Source organism: Blennius ocellaris (assembly GCF_963422515.1).
Source record: "Blennius ocellaris genome assembly, chromosome: 19".
NCBI lineage: Eukaryota > Metazoa > Chordata > Actinopteri > Blenniiformes > Blenniidae > Blennius > Blennius ocellaris.
The window spans coordinates 17020187-17043913 of record NC_137668.1 but is presented as its reverse complement, the minus strand read 5'-3'; the positions used below and the strand labels follow the sequence as shown (position 1 = coordinate 17043913).

The 23727-nt window shown below is 40.7% G+C and overlaps 1 protein-coding gene across 1 annotated transcript in view; it reads right to left on the bottom strand.

Annotated features, from left to right (window-relative positions):
- Positions 1–1687: 1687 nt before the first annotated feature.
- The window catches only part of malrd1 (MAM and LDL receptor class A domain containing 1), a gene marked incomplete at both ends in the record, with an annotated part of 54860 nt that continues 32820 nt past the window's right edge, over positions 1688–23727 (bottom strand). The window contains 13 exons of the mRNA XM_080514821.1: positions 1688–1741; positions 1843–1950; positions 2836–2896; positions 3001–3097; positions 3192–3280; positions 6180–6246; positions 7953–8081; positions 9183–9461; positions 9962–10163; positions 11268–11425; positions 15140–15301; positions 15410–15538; positions 18104–18284. Coding sequence (XP_080370947.1) covers positions 1688–1741; positions 1843–1950; positions 2836–2896; positions 3001–3097; positions 3192–3280; positions 6180–6246; positions 7953–8081; positions 9183–9461; positions 9962–10163; positions 11268–11425; positions 15140–15301; positions 15410–15538; positions 18104–18284 — 1716 coding nt within the window. The remainder of the gene's footprint in view (positions 1742–1842; positions 1951–2835; positions 2897–3000; positions 3098–3191; positions 3281–6179; positions 6247–7952; positions 8082–9182; positions 9462–9961; positions 10164–11267; positions 11426–15139; positions 15302–15409; positions 15539–18103; positions 18285–23727) is intronic.

The window sequence follows — 23727 nt, the reverse complement described above, 5'->3', positions numbered from 1 at the left end:
TCTAGTGGCTGCATTTAGTGTCCAAAACGTCTTTCTGGGGTTTGGGCCAAAGCTCTTTGGATCTGGTTCAATAAAACATTTGATCGTATTTAAAGAAAAATATCAAGATGTCTGCTTTTAAATGACAATCTCAAGGAATACATGTAGATTTAGTTGACTCTAGAATATGGGGAGAAGATACACACCACAGTTATATTGATGCAGTAAATATGAAGCAGCAGATTCAGGATGCTGAATCCCCGAGCTAAACCACAGTACAACTCATAAACCTACTCTACAATCTCAATCTTCAATTGTTTTTTGTGAACGAGACGAAGAAAAGCCTTTTTATTTTTGCACTTAATGGAATTATGTGGAATTTAAATCGCATCCCGACAATGAGAGACTCCTTGTGTTTGTATTCATGTCTGCTCATGAGGTATAGAATCCCCACAATGCTCTTAAAACTCTTTCACTGACACCTTGAAATATGTTTATATACGCCTGAGGAAGCTCCTGTGAGAAGTAGAGGAACTCCTCCTCACTTCTTACACCTCGTGAAATCGAATATAATAAATATCTCCTTATTTTTTCTTTTTTCAGCAGTGGAATGGGAATTCATTTTGTTTGAAGGAAATGGCCTGGAGAGAATTTGAATCTTTTTTTTTTCTTTTCAACATTTGCAGCCGTGTGATCTGTAATGTTAATTTTTGCATTTTATTGAATTTGATTTGTCATCATGTTTTAAAAGTCTTGAAAAAGATTTAAATGACCATGTCTAGTTATTGTATGTACCACTTAATCCGATTCAGGACCAATGGGGGGATAGAGAAGATCCCAGCTAACTACTGTTGAGGGCCGGTACGCCCATAAAGATAGTCACACACACTCACATTCATAACTATGGACCATTTAGAGCAACCACAAGACTTCAAATGCATGTTTTTGAACTATGGGAGGAATCCAGAGTCCCCAAACAAAACCCACTCATGCACAAACAACATGCAAACTCCAAACAGAAACGCCCTGGGCAGCCGGTTCTTGTTGTAATGCAACACCATGTGGCCCACATACCAGTTCTCGGTAATCACAGGCAGAGTTTGTTTCCTTTGGACCAAAACTAGATTCCCTTTTTGTTTTGTTTTCCTGTCCTTGTAGCCTCATATACATCCAAACGAATGCAGCAATCGTCTTGATTCTCTCATTGGATTGTCAGAACAAAAGCAACCAAGAACTACAGTTGATAACACATTCAGAGTTTTATTGATACTTATTTACACCTCTTGGATTCAGAACTTTAAGATAAAGATAAAAATCAACTTATAGTGTCGATTTAGATCCACTCCAGTAGAAATTGTTACATCGAGTTAAAAAATGACGGGCGACAGTTTGAACCAGAGCAACCGGAAACAATCTCACCAAATGTTAGCAACGATTGTGATGCAGAAGGACTGCAGCTACTGTCAATGCAAAAAAAGACATCAGGGAGAGAAGGTGTTGAATGGGCAGCACATGGTCTAAAATGTTGACAAATCCCCTGTTCAGCTCCAGTTTGGCCCGAACCTCTGGTGTACGTCATTTCTGTCCATCACTACAGCTCCATCCGAACAAAGGCAAGATGCCAAAGCACTAACCTTGGATATAAACCTTGCGTTCCTCATTTTTCTGACTCTGAGCCTTTATAGTCAGCATCACTAAAATCAAGGCGCTAATTGTACAATGGGTTGGGGAAAGACAGCTTGGGTTCCTTACAGTTGGAGCCCTGCAGTGAACAAACAGACACAAAGGGACATACATCACGTCACTGACTTCTGCAAAGACAATTAAGAGTAAAGGCCAGCTGGCCAAGTGCAGACACCTCACCCCTTCCTCCCTCCACCAGGGGTAGACACTGATAGAGAGCCCGCGACCTTCACTCCTCCTGGGGTTAATACGAGGACAAATGCCTGCTCTGTCATCCATGGAGGGGAGCTGGGGGAAAGAAAGACCATGTATACACTTTTAAAATCAGATTAGCATGAATGTGAAAGTGTGCATGAAGTGCAGGTACAATTAAACTTCACAGCCAGCCAGGCAGTGCGTCCATAAGTACACCTCTAACCTCCATAACACGTCTCATCATCGCTCCAGAGGTGCGATAATCACCGGCTGTTTCCACCGCTCGGTAAAACAAGTGTTGAGTCTGTGTTGTGGCGATATCACTTCACTCCTACACCTCTCTATTTATAGCAACGTCCTCAGCAAAAGCCACATGAAAGTAAACGAGCACAAACGAGCCAGTTCAGGTAAAGAATGTAACGACATGCATTTAAATGCAACATTATGTCGGCATCACATCCCCGGAAGAAAAACAGTTTCCAGTTGTTAAAGTCTTTCTGCTATTTTTTGTGATGTTTTCTGTTATTTCAGTGAAAGATCATGTAGAGCAAAGACTTCAAATGTAGTTTTGGGTCAGTGGTCATATATACCATAACCTCATTTGGACCTTGCATTAACGTCCATAAATAGTCTTTTATTAACCTTTATTAATATTTATTAAATTAACCTTTTATGTATAGATGACAAGCAGAAAACTGTTGCTAAAGTGTTTTTTTTTTACTATTGTAGCTTGTGCCAATGCTCAACATTATATCATGGGGTTATGTGTATGTGCTTGCTCTACACTGTGTGCATACAACACGTACGCTGCAAAATCAATAACTCTAAATCAAAAATCTAATTTAGCAGAAAGGCTCCTCAAATGTTAAATCCTCATATTGAATAAACAGGAGAAAAATTTGATTTGTCCAGCTGAGAAACCCAGCGTTACTCCAGATGAATTCACGAATGATTGATTAGACGTTTGTGTGGGCTGACCTCTGCCCTCCAGTCATAGTCCGGGTCATCCATCACCCCGTAGTCCATCGGGTTGGACCTTCTGTGGAGCCAGTGAACGCACTCATCATCACCATCATCATGAACCGAATCCTCATCAGATTAAACGGGACAAAATGTCACAATATCACCGCTGCCAGAACTTACACGCAGTGACATTTTTTCTTGCATGAGGCCAGAATACACACGGCAATCCCGACGATGAGCAGCACCATACCCATGCCGATGCCGAAGTACACAGAATCTGAATGAGGGGGAGACATTTCACGGTGCCGACATTAAAGCAGTGTGTAAAGACACAGCAGTTAGGCTCAGGTGAGTGTGTGGCTCTTTATTACCCAGTTGTGTGTCCTGTGGTGTGGGCAATGAGGTGGAGGATGGTTTCTCCTTCACATGGCAGCGGTTTCCAGTCCATCCTGGATTACACCTTCAATCAGGCACAAAAAGACAGCGCACGGGTTGAATTAAATGCAGGAAGCTCAGTTTGCAGGGTGGTATGGAGCGCCTCCAAAGAGCAAACTGATTTCCAGAGACGAACAAATTACATCACAGTTTGAGTATGACAACTGATAGTGAGGTTTATAGTGATTTTCAAAGGCAATCTGCTCTCATGGCCACAGCATGAATTTGGAAAAACTTGCCGTTTCCTCAGCTCCAACACTGCTGGAGCTTAATATATAAACCAACTCACAGTTTAACTTTGTAACCTGATCACAAAGGTCAAAAGTCAAGGTCACTGTCACCATGTCTGTAATCCTGTGATGTGATTTCCCTGCAAGACCTCAAGGGAATTTGCTCAAATTTGCCCCACACATTAACTCTGACTCAAAGATGAATTACTTTGAGGTTAAAAGTCACTTTGATTTCACGTTAGTTCCATATATCATGAAAGACTCTGGACACAGTGTCTCGATTAGGTTTACATTTCGTAGCTGACAAAGCAGGGTTTGGTATGCAGAGAAAGGATCCAAGGGCCCTGAAAAAGGAGTATCCAAACAAAAGGCAAATGCAATTATAACCATGAAACAAGAAATCTGATTACCGAAGACTAAAGATTCCTCACAGCTCCCTGTCATACAATTTAAGACATATCTTCACAAGATACACATCAATACCTTTCTAAATGGAGGATACCTACAATCATAACATTGTTATCCTGCTTTTTATACACTAAAAATGTAATAACATTTTAGAATAAAGTGAACAAAATGCCCCTGTGTGCATCAGAATTATCCACATACACAACCTATGGTGACATATCGACAAATGGGTGAAGATTTATCTGCTGGATATCCACCAATGGAAACACAGACTGATTGCAAATAGTTTGCTTGGACTGCTGAGCAGCATCTTGGGAAGAAAAGCAAGTTCTTGTTCTCCCAAAACAGAGACTGTGCTCCAAGCCAACATCTGTTCAGTATCAGCATGATTTCTCAGCAACACTGATCTTCTAATGTGAAGCACACAGCTCCTCATAAAGCAGGACTTTGTCATTATCATTCAGAAGGAGTCCAAGTACATATTGTGAGACAGTCTAGCCGTGGCAGTAGGCTGCTCCTGGCCCGGTTCCCTGGTGGATCCCGCTCAGCACAGTGGAAGAACGTGACACTACTACTGAGCCAGAGGTGCTTTTCCACTGGGAAGGGTTAGGGTCCAGATCCAGAAGGATTGTTATCAATGCTGGAGCAGCTACAGGAGCTCCATAACACACCGGGCAGAGAACAGTGGTGGTAAAGTTGTGCTCGAAGACATAATGGTGGTGCTGGGAATGAATATGAAAGGAAATCCAACGACACTGGGATAATGATGGCAAAATGTACAGATGACCTTTTCAGACAAAAAAAAGAAAAAAACCCATCTCAGTGCAAGTGTAAGAAATGCTGCTTCTGGACGGGCATTTCAGTGTCTGATTGACAGCAGCTGAGCTCTGGCAGGAAAATTAGAGACAAAGTAAAGAAATATGTGGTGCTGCACACATGTCACGAGCAGACAGCCTGTTGTGAGTGATACTGAAGAGCAAAAACCACACCAGCATCCAAAGAGCACATTAGCAGGTATCTTCATATTAGGCATGTGATTACTATACTGCAATGCAACATCAGCAGCACATTTCTGTGCTCATAGACAGGCAGGCTTATTATCTTAGAACAACGGAAAAACCTTACTATATTGATTATGATTAAATTGCTTCTAGTCTTTTGTGAAAATGACAGGCCGGGTGTTTTACATCAGCTAAATGTGTCTTGTCAAGGAAATGTCAGCTAAAGGCTAATGTGGGGCCATTCAAAGCCAGATTTATTTTTGCTCTATAGCATTTAGACAGTTCTACTGTCTTTCATAAAGACAATGTTAAAACTGACTGCTAACGTAGTGATGTGATCATCTATATTTGCTTCATATTTGTGGAAAACAAATGTTTGAAAAAACGAATATGTACAAAATAAAAACATTTCCCATGAATTATTTGAAGAAATGCAGGGCAAATAATTTACAAAACACATGTGTTTGTTGCAGCCGGAAAAATAGAATATAATTTTAAGTCGACTGCAATTTGTTGCATTAGCAGCAGTGGGTTGCTCTGGTTGGGCTTTTGACATACTCTGCAGGTAATAATGTGTCTGTAGCAAAAAGGTATTAGACCTGCAGCACAATTCCCATCCACTTTCTGGCAAATTGGATTTCTCAACAGATTAAAGTAGATATGTGATTTTTCAGTGGTGCATTATGACGTTAGCAGATCCAGGAGCAAGACTCAAGGTTGCATTTTCACGTTCATATTGAAATATCTCAAAGCGGACAAGTCAAGCTGCTGCTTTAGAAAACTGACTACATTCATACACTGATTCGAAAATCTTCAACAAAGTGAGCTAATAAAGTGAGTATGGTATATGTCTGGAATGTATTTTGGAGATATAGACACTAGTATTGTGGCACGATAATCTAATGCATGGTATTTCTATGGGGTACCCACCAAAGCCCCTGAAAGCGCAGACTGTGTTTAAATATTGACCAGGAGAATCTATCAGGAATCCCGAGGAAAACACTGCGCTGGTGGATAAATGAAGGCAGAACCACCCTGTTTAATCTGCTGGGGATAAGCAGATTCCCACATGCTTCACGAAGCGTGTCTTTTCCAGGGGAAGAAACAAGACTGATGGGATTTCCATGTTTTAAGTCTCACAGAGCGAGAGAGTGGGTAGGAGGGAGAGTGGGAAGAGTAGACATGATACTAATCTTTGTTTGTTCATGTTTATAAATGTGCTTAAGATGGTGGGTCTGTTTGCTTATAAATGCTTGTCGTCCTGTGGAGGTGAGGCTTAGCTTACACACAAACAGGCCCGTGTTGGTCCACAAGGCATGGGCCTCGATCCAGGCAATACATCAGCGGGCAATCTGCAAAAGATTTTAAAAAAAAACACGAACATACAGAATATCATATTACACAGGAGAAATTAGATCTTCCACTCTTGCTCCTTCTTTTTCTGCACTGCCCCTCGTTTCTGTCTTCACCTGACAGGATACACACACACACACACACACACACAAGCATAAGACCATGAAGTTGGTAAATTATGTTGTTGAAAGAAACGGTGTTCTGCTGAGCATTAACCCTAGAGGTGCAGCATGTGCAGCACAGCGCATTAAATGTAAAATGAGGATGCCTTCAAAAACAATGCCACAAAATGCAATCTTTCGCAATCTGTCAGGTGAGTCTGGTCTATCTTTCCCTGTATTTGAAGATACTTTGGTCATGACCTTGATCCAAACATGAAGGCAAGGACTCAGCGGTTTCAGTCTCTTCATGTTATCCCACATGGGCTCTGCGATGCTAAGATCAGGCTCTGTAGGGGCCGTACCATCTGCTGCAAGTCTCTTTGTTCCTGTCATGGCTGAAAATTTTATGCTTTTTTTTTCAGATTTCCTGATAATTCTGCAGGTTGGATAAGAATCCTTACATCTGAAGACCTATGGTATTCACACAGTTGTGGAGATCAAATCAATTTTCTATGTTTTTCTTTTTGTATCCATCGTGACATTTCTCGAATAGATTAGTCAGCCACAGTCTGGAATAACGTGTTGAAAAAACCCAAACTGTACTACTGCTGCTTTTGACCGTTGCATGCAAGCAACCTAACTAGGAAATCAACAACACTTATGATTAGTGAAGTTTTCGGAAGATTTTTTTCTCATCTCTACTGCATCACTATTTTGTGAATAAACCCATTCCCTCGTATGAAACTTGTGTCTCACTCGCTTGAGCCAGTAAAGATTAAAAAAAAATACTCAACTTCGCTATTGCAAATGCCTGATGAATTAAAACTCAGGCTTAATGTGTCATGGCCACACCACAATGATAAAACTGTGTGACATTATGAAGAATTCCTAATTGAGAGGGACAATTAAAAGAACTGATTTTCTGCAACCTGCACAACACTGGCCACAGGTCGACAGGGCTGCCTGTTAAATAGTCATTATGTCTTAAACACCATTAGAAGACCCTGAAGTTCCACTCAGCGTGTGATGAAGTGTCTCTGGTTTGGCAGTTGAAGGCAGACTTAATGGGAGGTTTGGTCCTGAATCACATGGAAACGGAGGTTTTTATTGGATTGGATTTTGGCAGATTGTAGGAACCTGTGAGGTGTGCCTTGAAGACTAAAGAGCCTTGAAAACGTCCTGAGAGTCAGCGCTTAAGCATGAAAAAGATTGACTGCTTGTCTTGTTTTAGGCAGAGCTTGAGTCAAAACTGAATAGTGACATAAAAAAATAACAAATGTATGTAGTGGAAGGTAATTTTATGTACGTACATAAACACAGAAATTAAGGGAAACTTGTCTGTGAAATTGAGGAATATGTGAACTAAAAGTTACCATCATTGACATGAAAATATCTGAGCCTTAACATGCAATACAGTCACTGATTGAGATAAGCGACGATACATTATAAGAGGAAAAGTGAAACACATAGACTTGATAGTCTTGATACCGCGATAGCAGATGTAGAATAAATATTATTATGCTTTCGTAGAACATCATAAAAAGGACACTCGTTAACTGCATGGTGCTCGGGAACTGAATGGTAGGGGAAAAAAATCACAATACCATGGCAGCTGGACTCGTCTGAGTGGAACGGCAGACAGTCGGCCGAGCGGTCGCAACGGTTCTGGCGTGGGATACAACCCGGTGAAGTCTCACACACCAGTTCTCCCAGTGCACACTGCAACAGAGCAGCTGGAAGAAGGAGGAGATATTAGAGGAGGTGACAGCTGATCCCACAGATTGTAATGCATTCAACAATAAACATGGCAGCAGAACACAGGCCTGCTGCCTTGAAAGTCTTGAGATTATTGTCTGGTTTTCCAGAGCTAATTGTACAAAATACAAAAAAACTTAGCTTTTTTTCCCAAAATTATTTCTTGTCTTATTATAATTAATTTTTCATTCAATAACTCACCCACACATATTTTATGAATCTGTTTTGTCTAATTTCCCTCACCCCAATTAAAGTTTTAAGCTACAATTGTGCTTGTTAGACCAAATTCAAAGAGCTCACTGTCTTCCTCCAAAAAGACTTGTGTGACTGCCAGGCGCCATAAACCTGCTGCTTTCAATCAAGGACGCAGTAACATTGACTGGATCCAAAAAGCTCAGTTTAAAACAATGAGTTCTGGCAAAGCACAGCGAAAACTAACAGAAAATAAAGTAGCTCTTCTATTACCCGCTGATATAAAAGCACATAATACCAAATCATCACAGCATGGTAAAGGACTTTGAATTCAAAAGGTGATCTATGAGAAGAAGTGAGAGGGAATACAGATGGGAACAGATCTGCTCCAATCACTAATGAGCATACATACATACATACATTATTATTTTACTCGATTTTTGCATCCACTGCACTCAATTGAAGTGAATAGAACTGAGTGAATGAAGCATATATTTTAACTCAGTTGTAGCTGTCGTCTCTTCAGAAACAGTGCTGTCGCTGCGTTGAATAATCGCCATAACACGCTGTCAACAGTTTTTATGTTTCATATTTTGCAGTGAAAAACAGTTCCAGTGAAAGCAGTTCACAGCGAGGTCTGTGGATTATCCAGAAGGAACCATTATGTTTCTTGGACAGATACGATGGTGTTGAATTCTTAAACAATTTTGTTCGACTGCCAACATGCTTGAGGGATGAACAAGAAGCTCTCATTCACAATGGGTGTATCATATACTTGAGAGGTTATTTCCCCACTATTTATTTAAAGTGAAACAATGTTAAATTCACTTTCTACCCAAAAAATGCGCCGCAATTTTCAAAGTCATGCATCGGGAAGAGCCACTCACGACATCCGTGCTCGTCCTCTCCAATGGGACAGTCGAGGACTCCATCGCAGCGCAATATGGAGGGGATGCAGCTGCTGTTCCAACACTGATAAAACCCATCAGGACAGTCTCCCTGGGGAGGAACGATTCCAGGAACCACAGTCGGGCACTGCTCCTCGTCGGACTGATCGACGCAGTCCGGCTCCCCGTCGCAGTGCCAGCTCTCTGGGATGCACTGATGCAGGTACTCACACTGGAACTGGTCCACAGCGCAGGTCAGGGGTTGAGGAGTCACGGGTCCTGAGGGCAAAAATTATTAAATGAAATATCCACACAGACAGCCTCACACATGACACAGTGAATCCCAATGAGAGGTATTTGCTTTAAGACAAAGATAGTGAGGACATATGCTAGTGCTTGCTTTGAGATCATGAAAGCTGCTTCCTCTGATAGTCAGTTGATGCGATAGTCCAGAGGTGAAAGGAGGCCCTCATGGTGGATGTGAGGAAACAATACAAAATAAATGTAATTGCTTTTCCTCCTCATTGCCCTCAGTCCTCTCCCTCAGCGCTGACCCTGTCTCTGCAGTGAATTTATACGGACCTACAGGGCAACAGGCTCCATTAACTTTCTACACTCTCCCCCAAGGGTCCACAGAAACTGTGGAAAGGAGGACAAATGTTGGAGGACAGAAAATGGAAGGGGGCGGGAAAAAAAAAAGAAACAGGACAGGGTGAAAATTGAGGGTGATGAAATGGAGGTAGTTTCTGGAAGGATGAGATATACTTTAATCTCTGTACCTCCGACCGAACACTCCGCGGTGTAGGAGACGTCATCCAGAGCGATGTCTGTCCACATGTCTCCACCCACCTCCGCGTGGAAGGACACCCTGAAGGGCGCCGGGTTGGACAGGACCACATGGGCGTACGTCCACTGCTTGCCATGGTTACCGGTGGTGGCCCACATTAACAGTCTGGTACCGCTCGGTCCGACAGTGTAGACCTGTCAGGTTTGGGCGACAGTAAGTGGCATTTAGGTGTGATATTTTCAGCAAATGGTCAGCAAATTTAAATGTCAAACTCTATTTTCGGCCTGCAAGTAACAATACCTTTTTTTATTTCAATGTGGTACTCATGTTCAATATTCTGCCCCGACTTTAATTTCAACCTGCCATCCTAAAGCCTCAAGCTATTTTGTGGTGTACCCACTCTGAACACTCTGCTTATGCTCCGAAGTCAGATATCTGCTTTTACTTAAACTAGTTTCCAGTTGCACAGGAGAAGCAAAAAACACATGACTTTATTACTTTGTTCACCTTTCATTAATGCCGTTTATAATGTGGCTTTTGTCGATTTTCTGTCAGAAAATGATGCAAGTATCAAACAATTGTTCAACTAATTTCTTCAAGAAGAAATTCCAGACTTCAGGCTTCAATGAAGACCTGCATGAGTTCCTGTTGCCCAAGAAATGACAAAGCTGATGTTAAATAACAGGCTCTTAATGTTTCATGTTGGTAGACTCAAGACTTTTGAAAAATAGAATGAGCAGAGAGAAGCTGGCCAATAGTGATATGCTGATGAACACAGTTTGCTTTAAGGGCCCAGTAAAACATACATTTATATTCAGTTGAAGCTGGTTGTTGATGCCAGAAAAGTATTTATAATATATCAGGACATTTTTAAAATTTGTTTATATTGCAGAAAATATCTTGAGCGTCTCGTTTATGTTCACATGAGGAGCACACTTCCAGTTTAATTAAGTTTCTTCTTTTTTAGTATTTCCTTCATGTTTGTTGTTTTCAAATTAACCCAGCCAAACAAAGAGACCTAAAAACAACATGAAAAGACGGATATGCTAATTGAGTGTGTGAGGCGACGTGCTCTGATGGATTGTTTGCCGGCAGCGAGACTTTCATGGCCCTCCTGTGTGGCTCAGGTGATTGACAGTAAGCAGTAGAAGAGGACAGAAATGAGACTTCAAGTTGGACTGTGATGGATCATTTGATGGCAAATGAAAAGTAAAAAAAAAAAAAGAAGTAACTTGATGATTAAACCATGCCACAAAGACTTTGAATCATTTATGGAAATGAAACTCGGATTAGATCACCTTCAGCGTTCCCATCCTGTCAGAGCCGTTCATGAAGAACCAGAAGCGTAGGTGACACAGGCCGATGCTGGCGGGAAATGGACTCCTGGACGTCACCCGAGCAACATCTCCTTCCTTTTGAACCGCAGAGTGGATGTACAAGAACTTCCCTCCTCCACCTTTTGTGAGATAAAAGCAGGCCAGAAACATTTGAAGCGCATTTATGTAACATATGAGGTATATTTCAAAGTGATGATTGTTGAAACAGAGACAGTGTAGGAGAATCCACAGCTAAACCACCAGCTTTTACTAACAAAAAAAAAAAAACTCAAACAAAAGAAGGGAGTTACAGCATTGAAATGTTGCAGCCCGCAGCCAAAAGCTGCAGAGCTTCTTTTGCTTGGCTAGGCTTGGAGATGATCAGCGCCCAGGCAATGCCAGAACAAAGTGGGAGTTTTCCACATGAGTTCAAAAGGATTTAAGGCCCCTCACAATCCACAGTGCACAGTTTACCCGGCTCCAGCCCACAATTCTGAGATTTTGCACTGTAACTCAAAACGTAACATCAAACCACAGTCTGAGCATTCAGAAAGAGATTGTTTTTCTGGGAGTGTCTGGGTGCACACAGGCTGCTCTATCATCCCGACCTCGACATCAAGCAATAACACGAGTGAGGGATGCATGCAGACTCCTGTCTTGTTCTGACATATTTTACGTGTGCCTTACAGATAGCCGGCTTCATCGATCGCCTCTGTAGTGAGATCATGCATTCATCCAGTTCCCAAATGTCCACATTCATCCCTGCAATCAATAGGCTCAGCTAGCCAATCAGGGACAAGTATGAACTGAATAACCCATCGACACACAATACGAGGAGGACGTACAGCGTCAGAGCAGGAGAGATGGTTCATGGTCAGCCATGACATAATGTTTTGTTCTCTTCTCTATGGTCAGTAAATGTTGTCTTGGTTCACAAAGCCTCACAAAGGAAGCAAAAATGAAATCTTTATTTTTTTGGATTCCTTTACATTTTATGTTTAGTTTTCAGTGAACTTCACTGTATTTCAGACTGCTTGCAACATGTTCAGTGCTGCTTAAGAAGCTTTGACGACTTTGTCGTCCTAATAAAACCACAACTCACCTTTGCCTTTTTAGTTTTACAGTGCAAGTTTACCATTCATAATGGTGTATGGGTTCACCCAAAGAAGCACTAAGATGGATAGTATACACAGTAAAAGATTAAAATATTTTTACTGATACCAAAATGGTGATCCAGCATTTCTGTGGCTCGATGATGATTTCAGCAATTGTAAGGTTTCTTCTGTTCAATGCTCAGTTCAGTATTTGAGTAAACTTGCATCTATTTAGTCCATATAAATGTGAGGGTGGAAGGCAGATCGCTCAACAGTCATCCATGGAAATGTAAATCTGCACAAAAATGTTCAAATAGCAATATAAAACAGAATGTTCCATTTATCATAATACTAGAAATATTATTCTTCACTCACTGAAATTCATTGTCATCACAGTGTTCCCACACTGCTTTTGCTTGTTTATCAAGGTCATATTTTTATCATAAAGAGTGATTTTTTTTTTATATAGCTTTCAACATCTGACAGTGTGGAGCATCAACGAGCAGAATAATCTCAGACAGCACCGTCATTATTTAATTCAAATTAAGGGTAAAGTCAAATGGAAATGTATACTGCTGTGTTTTGATGAGGGCAATTGTGACCTTAAGCTCAATTAATTTTCAATTAATCTGTGGAAAATGAGGTTTGACTCAGCAGCAAAGCTGTGCACAAGATAAACAACTAGTCTGTTGGTGTTTAGCTCAGTTTGACTTGCTGACATTGATCAGGGTGTTTTATTAACCCTGCCGTCACACGCATCGTCAGGCTCCTGTTTCCTTGCTGTCAAGTTGTAATTACAAAGGCTTTGCACTGAGCTGCTGGAAAACTAAAAACATGGAAGATGTCAGTGAGGACACAATGTTTTGTTGTTACAAATTTTGAAATGTTTTTGTTTTTCACAGCATTAGCCTATTACAATTTCGGGAAAATACAGGAAGAGCAGGAAATACATGCACTATTTTATTTTTTTTTGCATTAAGAGAAACCCAGCAGTAAAGAGGTTAAAGGTCAATAAAACTTTTTCCATATTTTATTTAAGTCAAGTAAAATTGAAGTGCATGAGTGAGGAGGTGGAAATATTGACATTGGAGTTTGGAGCTTGCATATGAATCTGTTTCAAAAACACTTTGTTTGAGGTTTGGAAAATATCATGATGTTGGTTAAATCTTTTTTTTATGATTTTCACCAAGACAAAGCTGTTTACCAACTTTATAGGCATATAATGTCTTTTTTTAAATGGAAAATAAATAAAACCCTAACTAACAAGCTGAATGAAGACAACAGCCATGACATCTTCTCAAAAAGTGTTGTGTTATGTGCTACAGGTCAGAAAATTCAATTTTTCGACTTCTCAAAGCATTGAAGAAGCAGCAGGGGGAAAAGTTAATGCAATAATTTGCTAAAGCTCTCACTTCATATTTGCTACAGAGGTTGAACCATCAGCATGAATATCTAAATCATTATGTCTGACAGTGAATAATACATCTCCAGATACAATTAAGAAACTTCATAGCATTTAAGCATTCGATATTTTCTTCTCTCAAAGCTTATGTTGTTTTGAACACAAATACTATTAGTCCAGTAAAAAAGTCATGTTTTCAAAAATATCTTAACTCAATCTAAGACCAATACCAACAGCAAGCACTGATTCAAGTTTAAAATATATCTGTAGAAAATAGCTATATGTTCAAAGCATTTAAAACTGATGTAATAGTGACAAAATAGATAAAAGCAGAGGTTTAAAAAAAAAAAAAAAACTTATAAGCCACAAAAACAAACACAGAAAACGTTGTGTGCATACTCAGTATTGACTCACAATTTCATAAGATTTCATGGTGTGAGGTAAATTGAAGTATGTTATAAACTTCCCAAATTACATTGCAGTGCATTTGTCTATAACTGTGCCTATGATATGTCCAACAACCCAGACTTGTCAGAATGAAAATGAAGGACTGTGAACATAACACAGGCATTTATGACAACCGAATTGGACTTTGGTAAATGGATTTGACTAACTCTGCATTTTACTGCTTCAGCAGGCTGAATGTGCTTTACAGTCACATTCACCAGTTCGCTCACTTTATCATTCACACACAAATGGCACTGGCTGCCATGTGATATGCTGCTTGGAGAGACTCAATGTTTAGTGTCTTTCCTAAAGACACTTGGACACATGGTCAGGGAAAGATGGTTCATCAAACTGTCAGCACTGGGATTGGAATATAATTTGCTGTACCAACTGAGCTGATGAACCCAAGCAATGATGTTTTCCTGGACCCGACAATGTAGCCTTTCGCTGAACAAGATTTAATCAGAAACAATTCTGTGGATGCACAAGGGTTTAGTGGTGAGCACTCTCGCCTCAGAGTGAGAATATCCCCAGTCTGAGTACAAGCTTCGGGGCTTTTCCGTGTGTTCTCTCACTACATGTGTGGGTTTTCGCCTCTTTTCTCAAACAGGCCACAAAGAGGCATTTGAGGCAAGTTGGTGACTGCAGGTTTGAATCGAAGTGTGACTGTTTTTCAGTTTCCTCTGTGGTACGCTGGTAACCCATCCACACCTTACATTGTAAACACTCTGGGATTATAAGATGGACAGAGTGGAATAGAAGATAGTTTTGAAGAGAGTACTGACACATGATGCAATCACATCAGAAGATGTTCAGTGAGAGATCAACAATAAATTACTTATTTTGTCTTGTCACCAAGGATTTGGTGTGCGTATGTGGACATGTTTTTCTAGTTGACAGAGTTTGCAGACCTGGACTGTGATCGGCGTGCGGTCCGGCTCCAGGTGTCTGCACCCTGTGACTGATCCGCCAGTCAAAGTCATCGTCAGGATCTTGAGAGAGCTGGCAGCTTTCTTCCCACTGGTCAGCCTCCATGTTGAAATTACAAGCGCCGGGAGAGCCAATTACGTGGTCTACACAGGAGAAAGATGGAACAGAGGGGAGAGGAGTCTGAATTGAGAGTTGTCTCTCAATTTAATACCCTCACTGCCCGAGAAAGCTGTTTCCTATTTTCCACTCACTGCAGTCTATCTCATCAGATCCATCAGCACAGTCGGCTTTGTTGTCGCACACCAGGTGGGACTCAATGCAGTGGCGGCAGCTACACATGAAATCTGTGACTACAGGACAACTCAGCAGCTCCACAGTACCTGCAAACAGACAGATCTGAGGGTTAAACAACTGTCATTTGTAGTTTTTTTTTTTTTTCTACACTGATGAATTAAATCAATCATGAGAGATAAAGGCTCTGATGAACAACTGTGCACATTAAACTGCAGCATTTCTGTGCTCTTCACTAAAGGACACATCAGTGGAGATGACAGTATACACGAGCAGAGAAAGGCCTGTCAGGGAACTCAAAGACTCTTTCCTCCAGCTCTGCAGCATTTCAGATAGAACAGAGGAACGAAAAGAGATCAGGTGGATCAGAGGCAGCAAACATATTACTGTTTTATGTGTGTGTGTGTGTGTGTGCTGTTAAGCTTCAAAGGCAGAGATAGTAACTGATGGCTGAGATGACATAAAAAAGAGCTGAACTTGATTCCGGGAGGTCAGCGGGGTTAAAACCATCCCAGAATACACTGAAAAGACAAAACATGTGTTTGGAGTTGATGGAAGTTGTGCATAATTTGGTTCTGCAGAGCCTTGACTCAGATCGCCACACTGTGGGTCAGTGTTTATGGACGCGTGTGGATATTTGTTTGTTAGAAATGGAGAGGGCCTTGGCAGAGCGTAGAAAAATCTCGCATCGGGTCAAGCCTTATGCCAGGTCCGGTTTCATTTAGAACATCTGCCTCTGCCATCAGCATCAAAAGGCGTCTGTTGGCGACTGTCATAGCAAAGAAAAATCAAACGCCGTCCCTTCAAGACAGCCCGGCTCGCTCCCTCTCTCTTCCTCTCAGCGTGTCACTGGCCAAATCAATTTTATACGACCAAAATATCAGCTTGCAGGATCATGAAATAATTTCACGGCATAATTGTATCTCCCTGAGGGAGATCATTGGATGAACGGTTCGATGAAACAAAGATAAGAGATGAATTGTATGTTATTTGATCCACATTATGTAATCCTGGCTGAACTCTTCAGGTTTTTCTTTTCTATGTTGCTGCTCTAATGACTTATTCAGGTGCTTTCAGACACCTGGAATTGTCAAGGCTTTACATCATTCGTTAACCAAACTTTAATCTTGAATTTACAAAGAGACTGATTTATTGGTTGAATGAGCTTCAAAGACACGATTAATGATGATCAAAACTTTTTACACAAAGTTCGATGCAGGTCATCATGAACAGTCAATGAATTTCTAAAATATCTCTCCAAAAGGTTCAGTTAAATTAAAGCTACACACAGAAGCAATACAAGGGTTTTTTTTTCCTTTACCAACCTCGAGGGTGGCTAATTTCCACTGAATGAGAAGTTCATTTATAACGAGTGTTTGCAATAATGGTGCTCAGGGTAAAAACAATGTTCCCACTGCTGGTACATCTTCATATTGCAATATTAATCTCCAGATTTAATGGGGGCTGAGTGAGGCTGTTTGCAGACAGTGGCTATACAAGCTGGCTAATGTTTAGCAGGTGAGGTGTGTGTGCATCCTTTAATTGCCTGGTTAACAACAGAACAGAACACAAAGCACCAGTAGCAGATGGAGGAAGCCTGAAGGTTGAGGAATTCAAAATATTGGATGAAAAACAAATTGTCATAAAATACCATAAAACACCAAATTATATATAGAATTAACTTTATTTTGCTATTGTTCTAATTATTGGGATTATGATTTTAAGGCTCTTTAATAATTCAGTTAATTGTCATAATTGTGTCATATGATTGTCACACTATGATGACATGGAGTCCATGGGCAGAGTTTCTCACTGGGTGTGTGGGGGATTTGTTTTCCAGGATACTCCATATTACTTGCAAAATCCAAACACATGTGCTTAGTGACGATCCTAAAGTTGCCCATAGGTGAGGATATTAATATCCCTCTGTCTTTTCACTGTCATACGCTGTTGATCTTTCCAGGCTGTACCCTGCCTTTGCTCGCCGGCAGCTGGAATCGGCTCCAGTGATCTGCAACACGAAGTGGATGAAGTGATACAATGGGAAAGTCCTGGTAAGTGGCCCAACATTTTTCTTTTTTTTCCCCCTTGTCCCGTTTGGCAGCTTGGGCAAACAATATTATGTGATTGAGAGCCTCAGAGTGTCTTGCACTCAAAACGACAATTGTCAGCTCCAGAGGAACTGATGGAAGTGTGAATGTTAGAAGGAGTTTTTACCCAGGAAACGAATGATTGGATAAAATCTTATGACAATCGATCCAACAAACCTTTTTTTTTTTATTAACAGACATACATTCCTAACTTCAGAGGCAAACTTAAAACTAAGATAGAAAATGAATGATCTATATTGCTTATACATCTTCCGCCTTCCTCCTGACCATCAGACGAGAGCCATTCTCCAGTTTGACCCAAGGGCCACAGGTTGAAGACGACCATCAGACAAACCCGGGACCCGATGGCTCGGCGTCATTACAGGCGACCTCCAACAACATGGAGCTGCTGTGGAGAATGCAGAGCGGCTGGCAGAAGACCGCCAGCTCTGGAAAGAACTGGTTCATCTGGTAGGCTCAACGCAACCTACCCCCTACCCCCCGCAGGAGCCCTAAGTTAGTACGTAATATTTCTTTTATGTAGTGTTGGTGCTTGTCACCTACTTGGGGCACAGTTTGTGAACTCCAGGTCGTCGAGGGCAGCTCCTCCGCTCATGTCGATTGAGCGGATGCCTTCAAATATCACCTCAAAGCTCCTCAGGTTCCTCAGGGGGACCTCTGCTCTGAACCATTCTTTCCCCTGATGCCCTGTTTTGTTCCACACCTCCAGGAGAGCGTCCTCCGTCTGTGGAAAAAAGCAACAAGAGAATCATGCAGCAGCAGCTCTCATGCTGCTCTGGTTACAGGTCTAACGTCAATGGAAATATACTTTCTAAGAGCCTCGAAGTCTGTAGGCGATCCTCAAACTCTCATTCAGTCACATGTCAGGAATGAAGAACTTTAGGTAAAAATGAGCTGAGATTAAGTTTTGGACAGACATGCTGTTGCCGAGGAACAGGGAATGCCACCAAAGAGGAGACATTAAAGTCTCGTTAGCATAACATGGCACTAATGGGTTCCCTGCCTTGAGACTTGCTATTCAGACTGAAACACCGCTCTCCCTCAGTTATGGTAATGGATTTCTCTCATGACACACATGGAACATATTAGGAGACAGACCAACATGTATCCCTTTGTAAATCCACTCAGTCTTTTCCCATGGTGCAGGCCAGGCTCTAAATCACAAGTAATACAGCTTTGAAACACTGAATGTGCCTTTGAAAAGAGGCTTTGTGGATGTGAGTCTTTTATGAGACAGCATCTGACCGCCTGTTTTCATTGTCAAGTCATATGTGTCAACAAGACATTTATGTGAGGTGTATTACATAATAGAATTCAGTCTATTCTTACAAATATGTAGAAAGAAAAGAGCAAATGGGAAGCACACAAATGAAAATGTCTACATAATTATGTTGACGAATAACCGATGGCAAACATAATTAACCATGTATAAGCTTCCTACTGTCTTTTTCCATCAATACATTTGAAAGTGTACGATGAAGTCTGACTTCAGACTACTTCTATAATGAATTATTGTGGAGTTGATCATTTTGAGTCATTACTACTTTAAAGATCAGGGTTAAGACTTCCCTACTTAATAAGGCTTATAGCGAGTGCTGCCTGAAGTCATCATGCATCGTTTTATGGTTGAGCTGTTGAGGTCTGGACTACTGGGGAACTTCTGCACTCTCTTCTATCACCATCTAAACATGGATGCAGCATCACTGCAGGTCAATAACTATCCCTCTCCTGTAGCCTGTAGCCTGTGTTCTGTCCTCATCAGTTTCTCTTCTGTGGCCTCATTAGATGGCACTATATTCATTGTTGTTTGATCTTTTCTCTCCCAATCTCTTCTAAACAGTTGCTTTTACTAACCAATGATATCAACCAGTTACAGCAGGTACCTACACCTCCCAGGTCTGCTTCTACAGGATATTTCCAAATAATGAGATTTTCTTCCAGTTGGTTGCTCATGTTTGCTCATGCAGGAGTCAATTTATTGGGGCCATTCCATTTTCATGACCTTAATATTGTAGTATTGTGAAATGACTTATCATAATAGACATGTATAAAAATTAATCAAATCATATTTTAATGTGTTTTTCTAAAATTTTGAAGAGTGAAAAGCCTATATATTTTCGTGGCTTCTTCTGTCTAATTGTCCTTTTGGCTGCTCCCTTCACAGGAGACTATCTGCCTCCGTCTCCCTCTTCACTCTGCCTCCTCAGATGTTACAACAACAACAACAACCCCATTACATCCTTCATTATATTGTCTCCTGCCTGGCAGTTTCATCTTCAACATATTTTCTCCAATATATCCTCTATTTCACCTCTGCACATGTCCAAACTATTTTTAGTCCTATCCATTGTGATTGCTTCAACTAAACATATCCACCTTTATTCTCCTATCTTTAAGAGACCACTGTCTCCAAACCAAAAAATAATTACAGTCCTGTAAGCTTTCTCCCCCAGTCTTACTGTCATATTTTGAGTTGGGACTGGGGCATGACTTTCCTGAATATCACTTGAGAACCAAACAAGATTTTGGAAACAGATTGTCATGTAAATATCGGCAGACAAAGAATCAATTGTGTTTGATAAAGTGAAATAAACTACTTCAAAAAGACAGGAAGTATTTCTTCAGCAGTCATTTCTTTGTTGTAACAGTACCTATTAGCAATAAATTAAAATACCATTTGAAAGCCAGATTATTTACTGTTTCAAATGGTGAACATCTGTAAAGAACACCCATGTGTGGTGAGGAGCAGAACTGAGGATGTGGGTTGGAAAATGTGCTCTTCTCTGCTAGTTCAAAGGGAAAAAAAGCTTTTCGACTAACTTTTGCCTGGTGTTGTTTGATGTATTTGCCTAAAGGTAACAAAAAAAAAAAGATCATACCTGAGTTTTACCATCGTCAGCTGATGGGATTTAGTTTGGTTGTTGTTTTTGATCAGCTAACATATGGCTGGATAGGTCAACCCTCTCATGAGTGAGAAAGAGGGCTCCATGTGGTACTAAAAGAAACTTCTGAACCCTCATCCCTTTCTAATGTGCTGCTTAGCCGCATAAACTTAATTGACCGACATCGCTAAAGTGTTTCACGTCTCTTTAAACCTTTCTGCAATATATAGAATTGGCTTAACATGATGAAAAGTGGCTTATAGACCAAGTTGTTTTATGGCTTTCCTGAAGAAAAGTTGGTGTTGCCCATTTCCAAAAATGTTCTTTGAACTGCAGGCATCTTTATCTGAGGCACATACAGTGAATTAAGGAAAGGATAAGAATGAAGTGCAAGCGCACACATGTACACAAACGCTTTCTGTCTTTGTTTTCTCACTTGAGGTGATTGAAGTGGATCTAATTAGGCCTCAGGTCAATACAGAGAATGTGAGCCTGGTTAAACCACCGTGTGTTTAATAGTGGATCATATAGATTTAACTACGCTGTGATTAATAGCAACTTCCTTGCCCTCTCCTTTATAAAGGTGACAGACTAATGTGAACGTCACACCAAGACCAGGCTTTTAGACAATAACACATCGGACTTTCTGGACTTGAAAGAGCAACATGTGACCAGAGACTCGACTGCAGTGGAAACAGACCAGGTCTAATGGACTCAGAACCAGAGGACGAGCAATGTCACATTCTACGCCGCCGTTTGAAAGCCTATTAAAATGCACCCTTGGGTGAGGCATGCACAGGCTGTCTCCTCTGCTTTCTGCCAATGGAGCCCTGGCTTGAAATAATCTTGTTACTGTGAGAGTAGAGCACAGATTAATAGGCAGCGTTACAGCAGGACTTATCCAGATTTATGTCGCGGAGTAAAGGCTCAATCCATCAAAGCAGCCTGAGAGCGACGGATGACTACATGATACGTGATGATGCAGCTCAGGCCTGATGTTTGGGAGGTTGGTCAGTCCAGGTGTTTATCCGATCAATTTGAAGCATCATTTCCGAAATTTGCAGACAGAAAAGATTCGGTTTGACTCATTTGCATTATTTTATTTTATTATTCACCAAAAGAAAATTAAGTGGTTAAAAAAAAAGAAAGAAAGCTAAACAATATTCACACAGAAATTTATATTTTAAGAAAGAAAAAAGTAATCTCAAATGTCTTAACCATATACTGAATATTCCACTGAGCTGGAATCCAATTTGTATTCATGACTTTTTCATTTTATGCAACACTGCAGCTGTTTTCCTGTGGACACACCTTGCTTTTCAAGCACATTTATTTCTTTTTTCTACGTGGTCTGTGCTCAGTTGAAAAAAATATTACAACAGTGAGTCAATGTGAGCGTATCGTTTCTGTGATAGGACTGTGTTAAACATTAGGGCCATGTATGAGTGATTATTCTTGCCATGCTGTGTTTCACCTGAGTACAACCTCCTCTGACTGGCAGATGTTTGGCTGACCATAATGGCGAGCCACATGTGAATCCACAAATGCCATATTTCAGTACATAAATGAGCAAATAGCAGGCGATGCTGTGATTTCACTCAATCACTGCAACTCCTTGCTGATTCGAAATGCATCTGTCGGTGAGGCAAACAAACACACTGCTTTCATAAAATGCGATGAAATATGCATGACGCCTGAAAAGGAGAGTGACAGATCTACCAAGTGAAAGGGAAAACATACTTTTCCTCAAGACAAAAGCTTTATACTGTCCATAGACAACAAAACAGGGAACCGTTTGATATCAATTTCATGTAGATAGAGACATGTTTACACACTTATCTCAGTTTCACAAAGAAGGACTCCGATTGAATAATTCAACATTTTGGGAAATGAATGTATCTGCTGAGAGGAAGTTGATAGTACTCTTATGTCTGTGCAGTTAAGATTAAGATGTTGCTTGCAGGCTTGTTGTTTTATGCTGCTTAAACTAAACAGGCAAATTGTGTTACTTCAGGACGGAGCAAGATTAAAGGCAGCCTGCTGTGTTTAACAAAAACCAAGGTTTTTGACAGTTCTGTCATGTTTAGTTTTCTCCCATCAAACATTTATCAAACTGAACCATCTTTAACTTGGAGAAAGATTCCATGTGAACAAACATAGTCCAAAGAAAACCATGAATTTGGCCTTGGCATTAGTTAGTTGCAAACATATGTAGAAATGATGCACACATAGTTTTATTTTGTTATTCCTCATTTAAACCAGATACATTGTAGTGCAGCAAACATTTATTTTTAAAACTTCATAATATTCATGTTTGAGTCTGCTGATGTACTTGCAAACTAAGTGCAAGTTGTGATTATCATTTGTTTTTTTGTGCTGATTTACAATCAAAGCACAACAACAGTACTGGTATTAACTGATATCTGATGACCAATGTCAGCTGATATATAGATGGTATTGAATATTTTCTTGGACCCAAAGGAATACCTTTGACAAATGACACAACTCAATGGATTGGATCCCAGAGCTCGGGGACATTAAGGGAGTTGTAAGAAATGTATAAATGTGTTGAAAAATGTAGGTTTTTGCTCCATCCTGCACATTTCTTTCCTCAAAAGTGACATTAAAAGGGGAGATGACAACAGAGTAAAACAGACTGATGTTGTTTTTAAACAGTTTTGATCTCTCGAATTGGGACTTCTACACGACCGTTTCCCCCCATGATAGTTGCACCAATGTTCTTTACATGATTTTATTTCATGTTGACTCTTGTACACACAGTATCTTTACTTGTGTCCAGGGCGGCATATAATGGAAGCAAACCATCAATAGTTTAGATGCAGCACCTGGAACATGCATGCTCCAAACTGAAGACCATGCATGCAGGCTCGCAGAGGTTTGGGAATTTGAAAACTGGCAGCTGTGCAGTATTGATTTAACCATGGGGCATCCACCTTTTGTTCAGCTTCTTGTCTTACATTTCCAGTCCACTTGGCCGTTGAAGACAGACAGTGAGGGTGATAAATAACAACTCCGAGGCACAGTTCACAGGTCTGGTGATATAAATAGACCCGTCTGTTGAGCCCCATCTCAACTTCAGGGAGGGAAACACTTTCCAGGTAAATATAACACCTCCACTTTGTCACACCAGTATCATTACTCCCTTTTCAGTTCAATAAACCTTTATAGATTGCTTACACCATTTGCACTGCAAAGTTTGCACAGAGTATGACTGTGTGTGTTGCTAGTCTCGTCTGTGCAAGTGCATTTGCATGTTTGTATTGA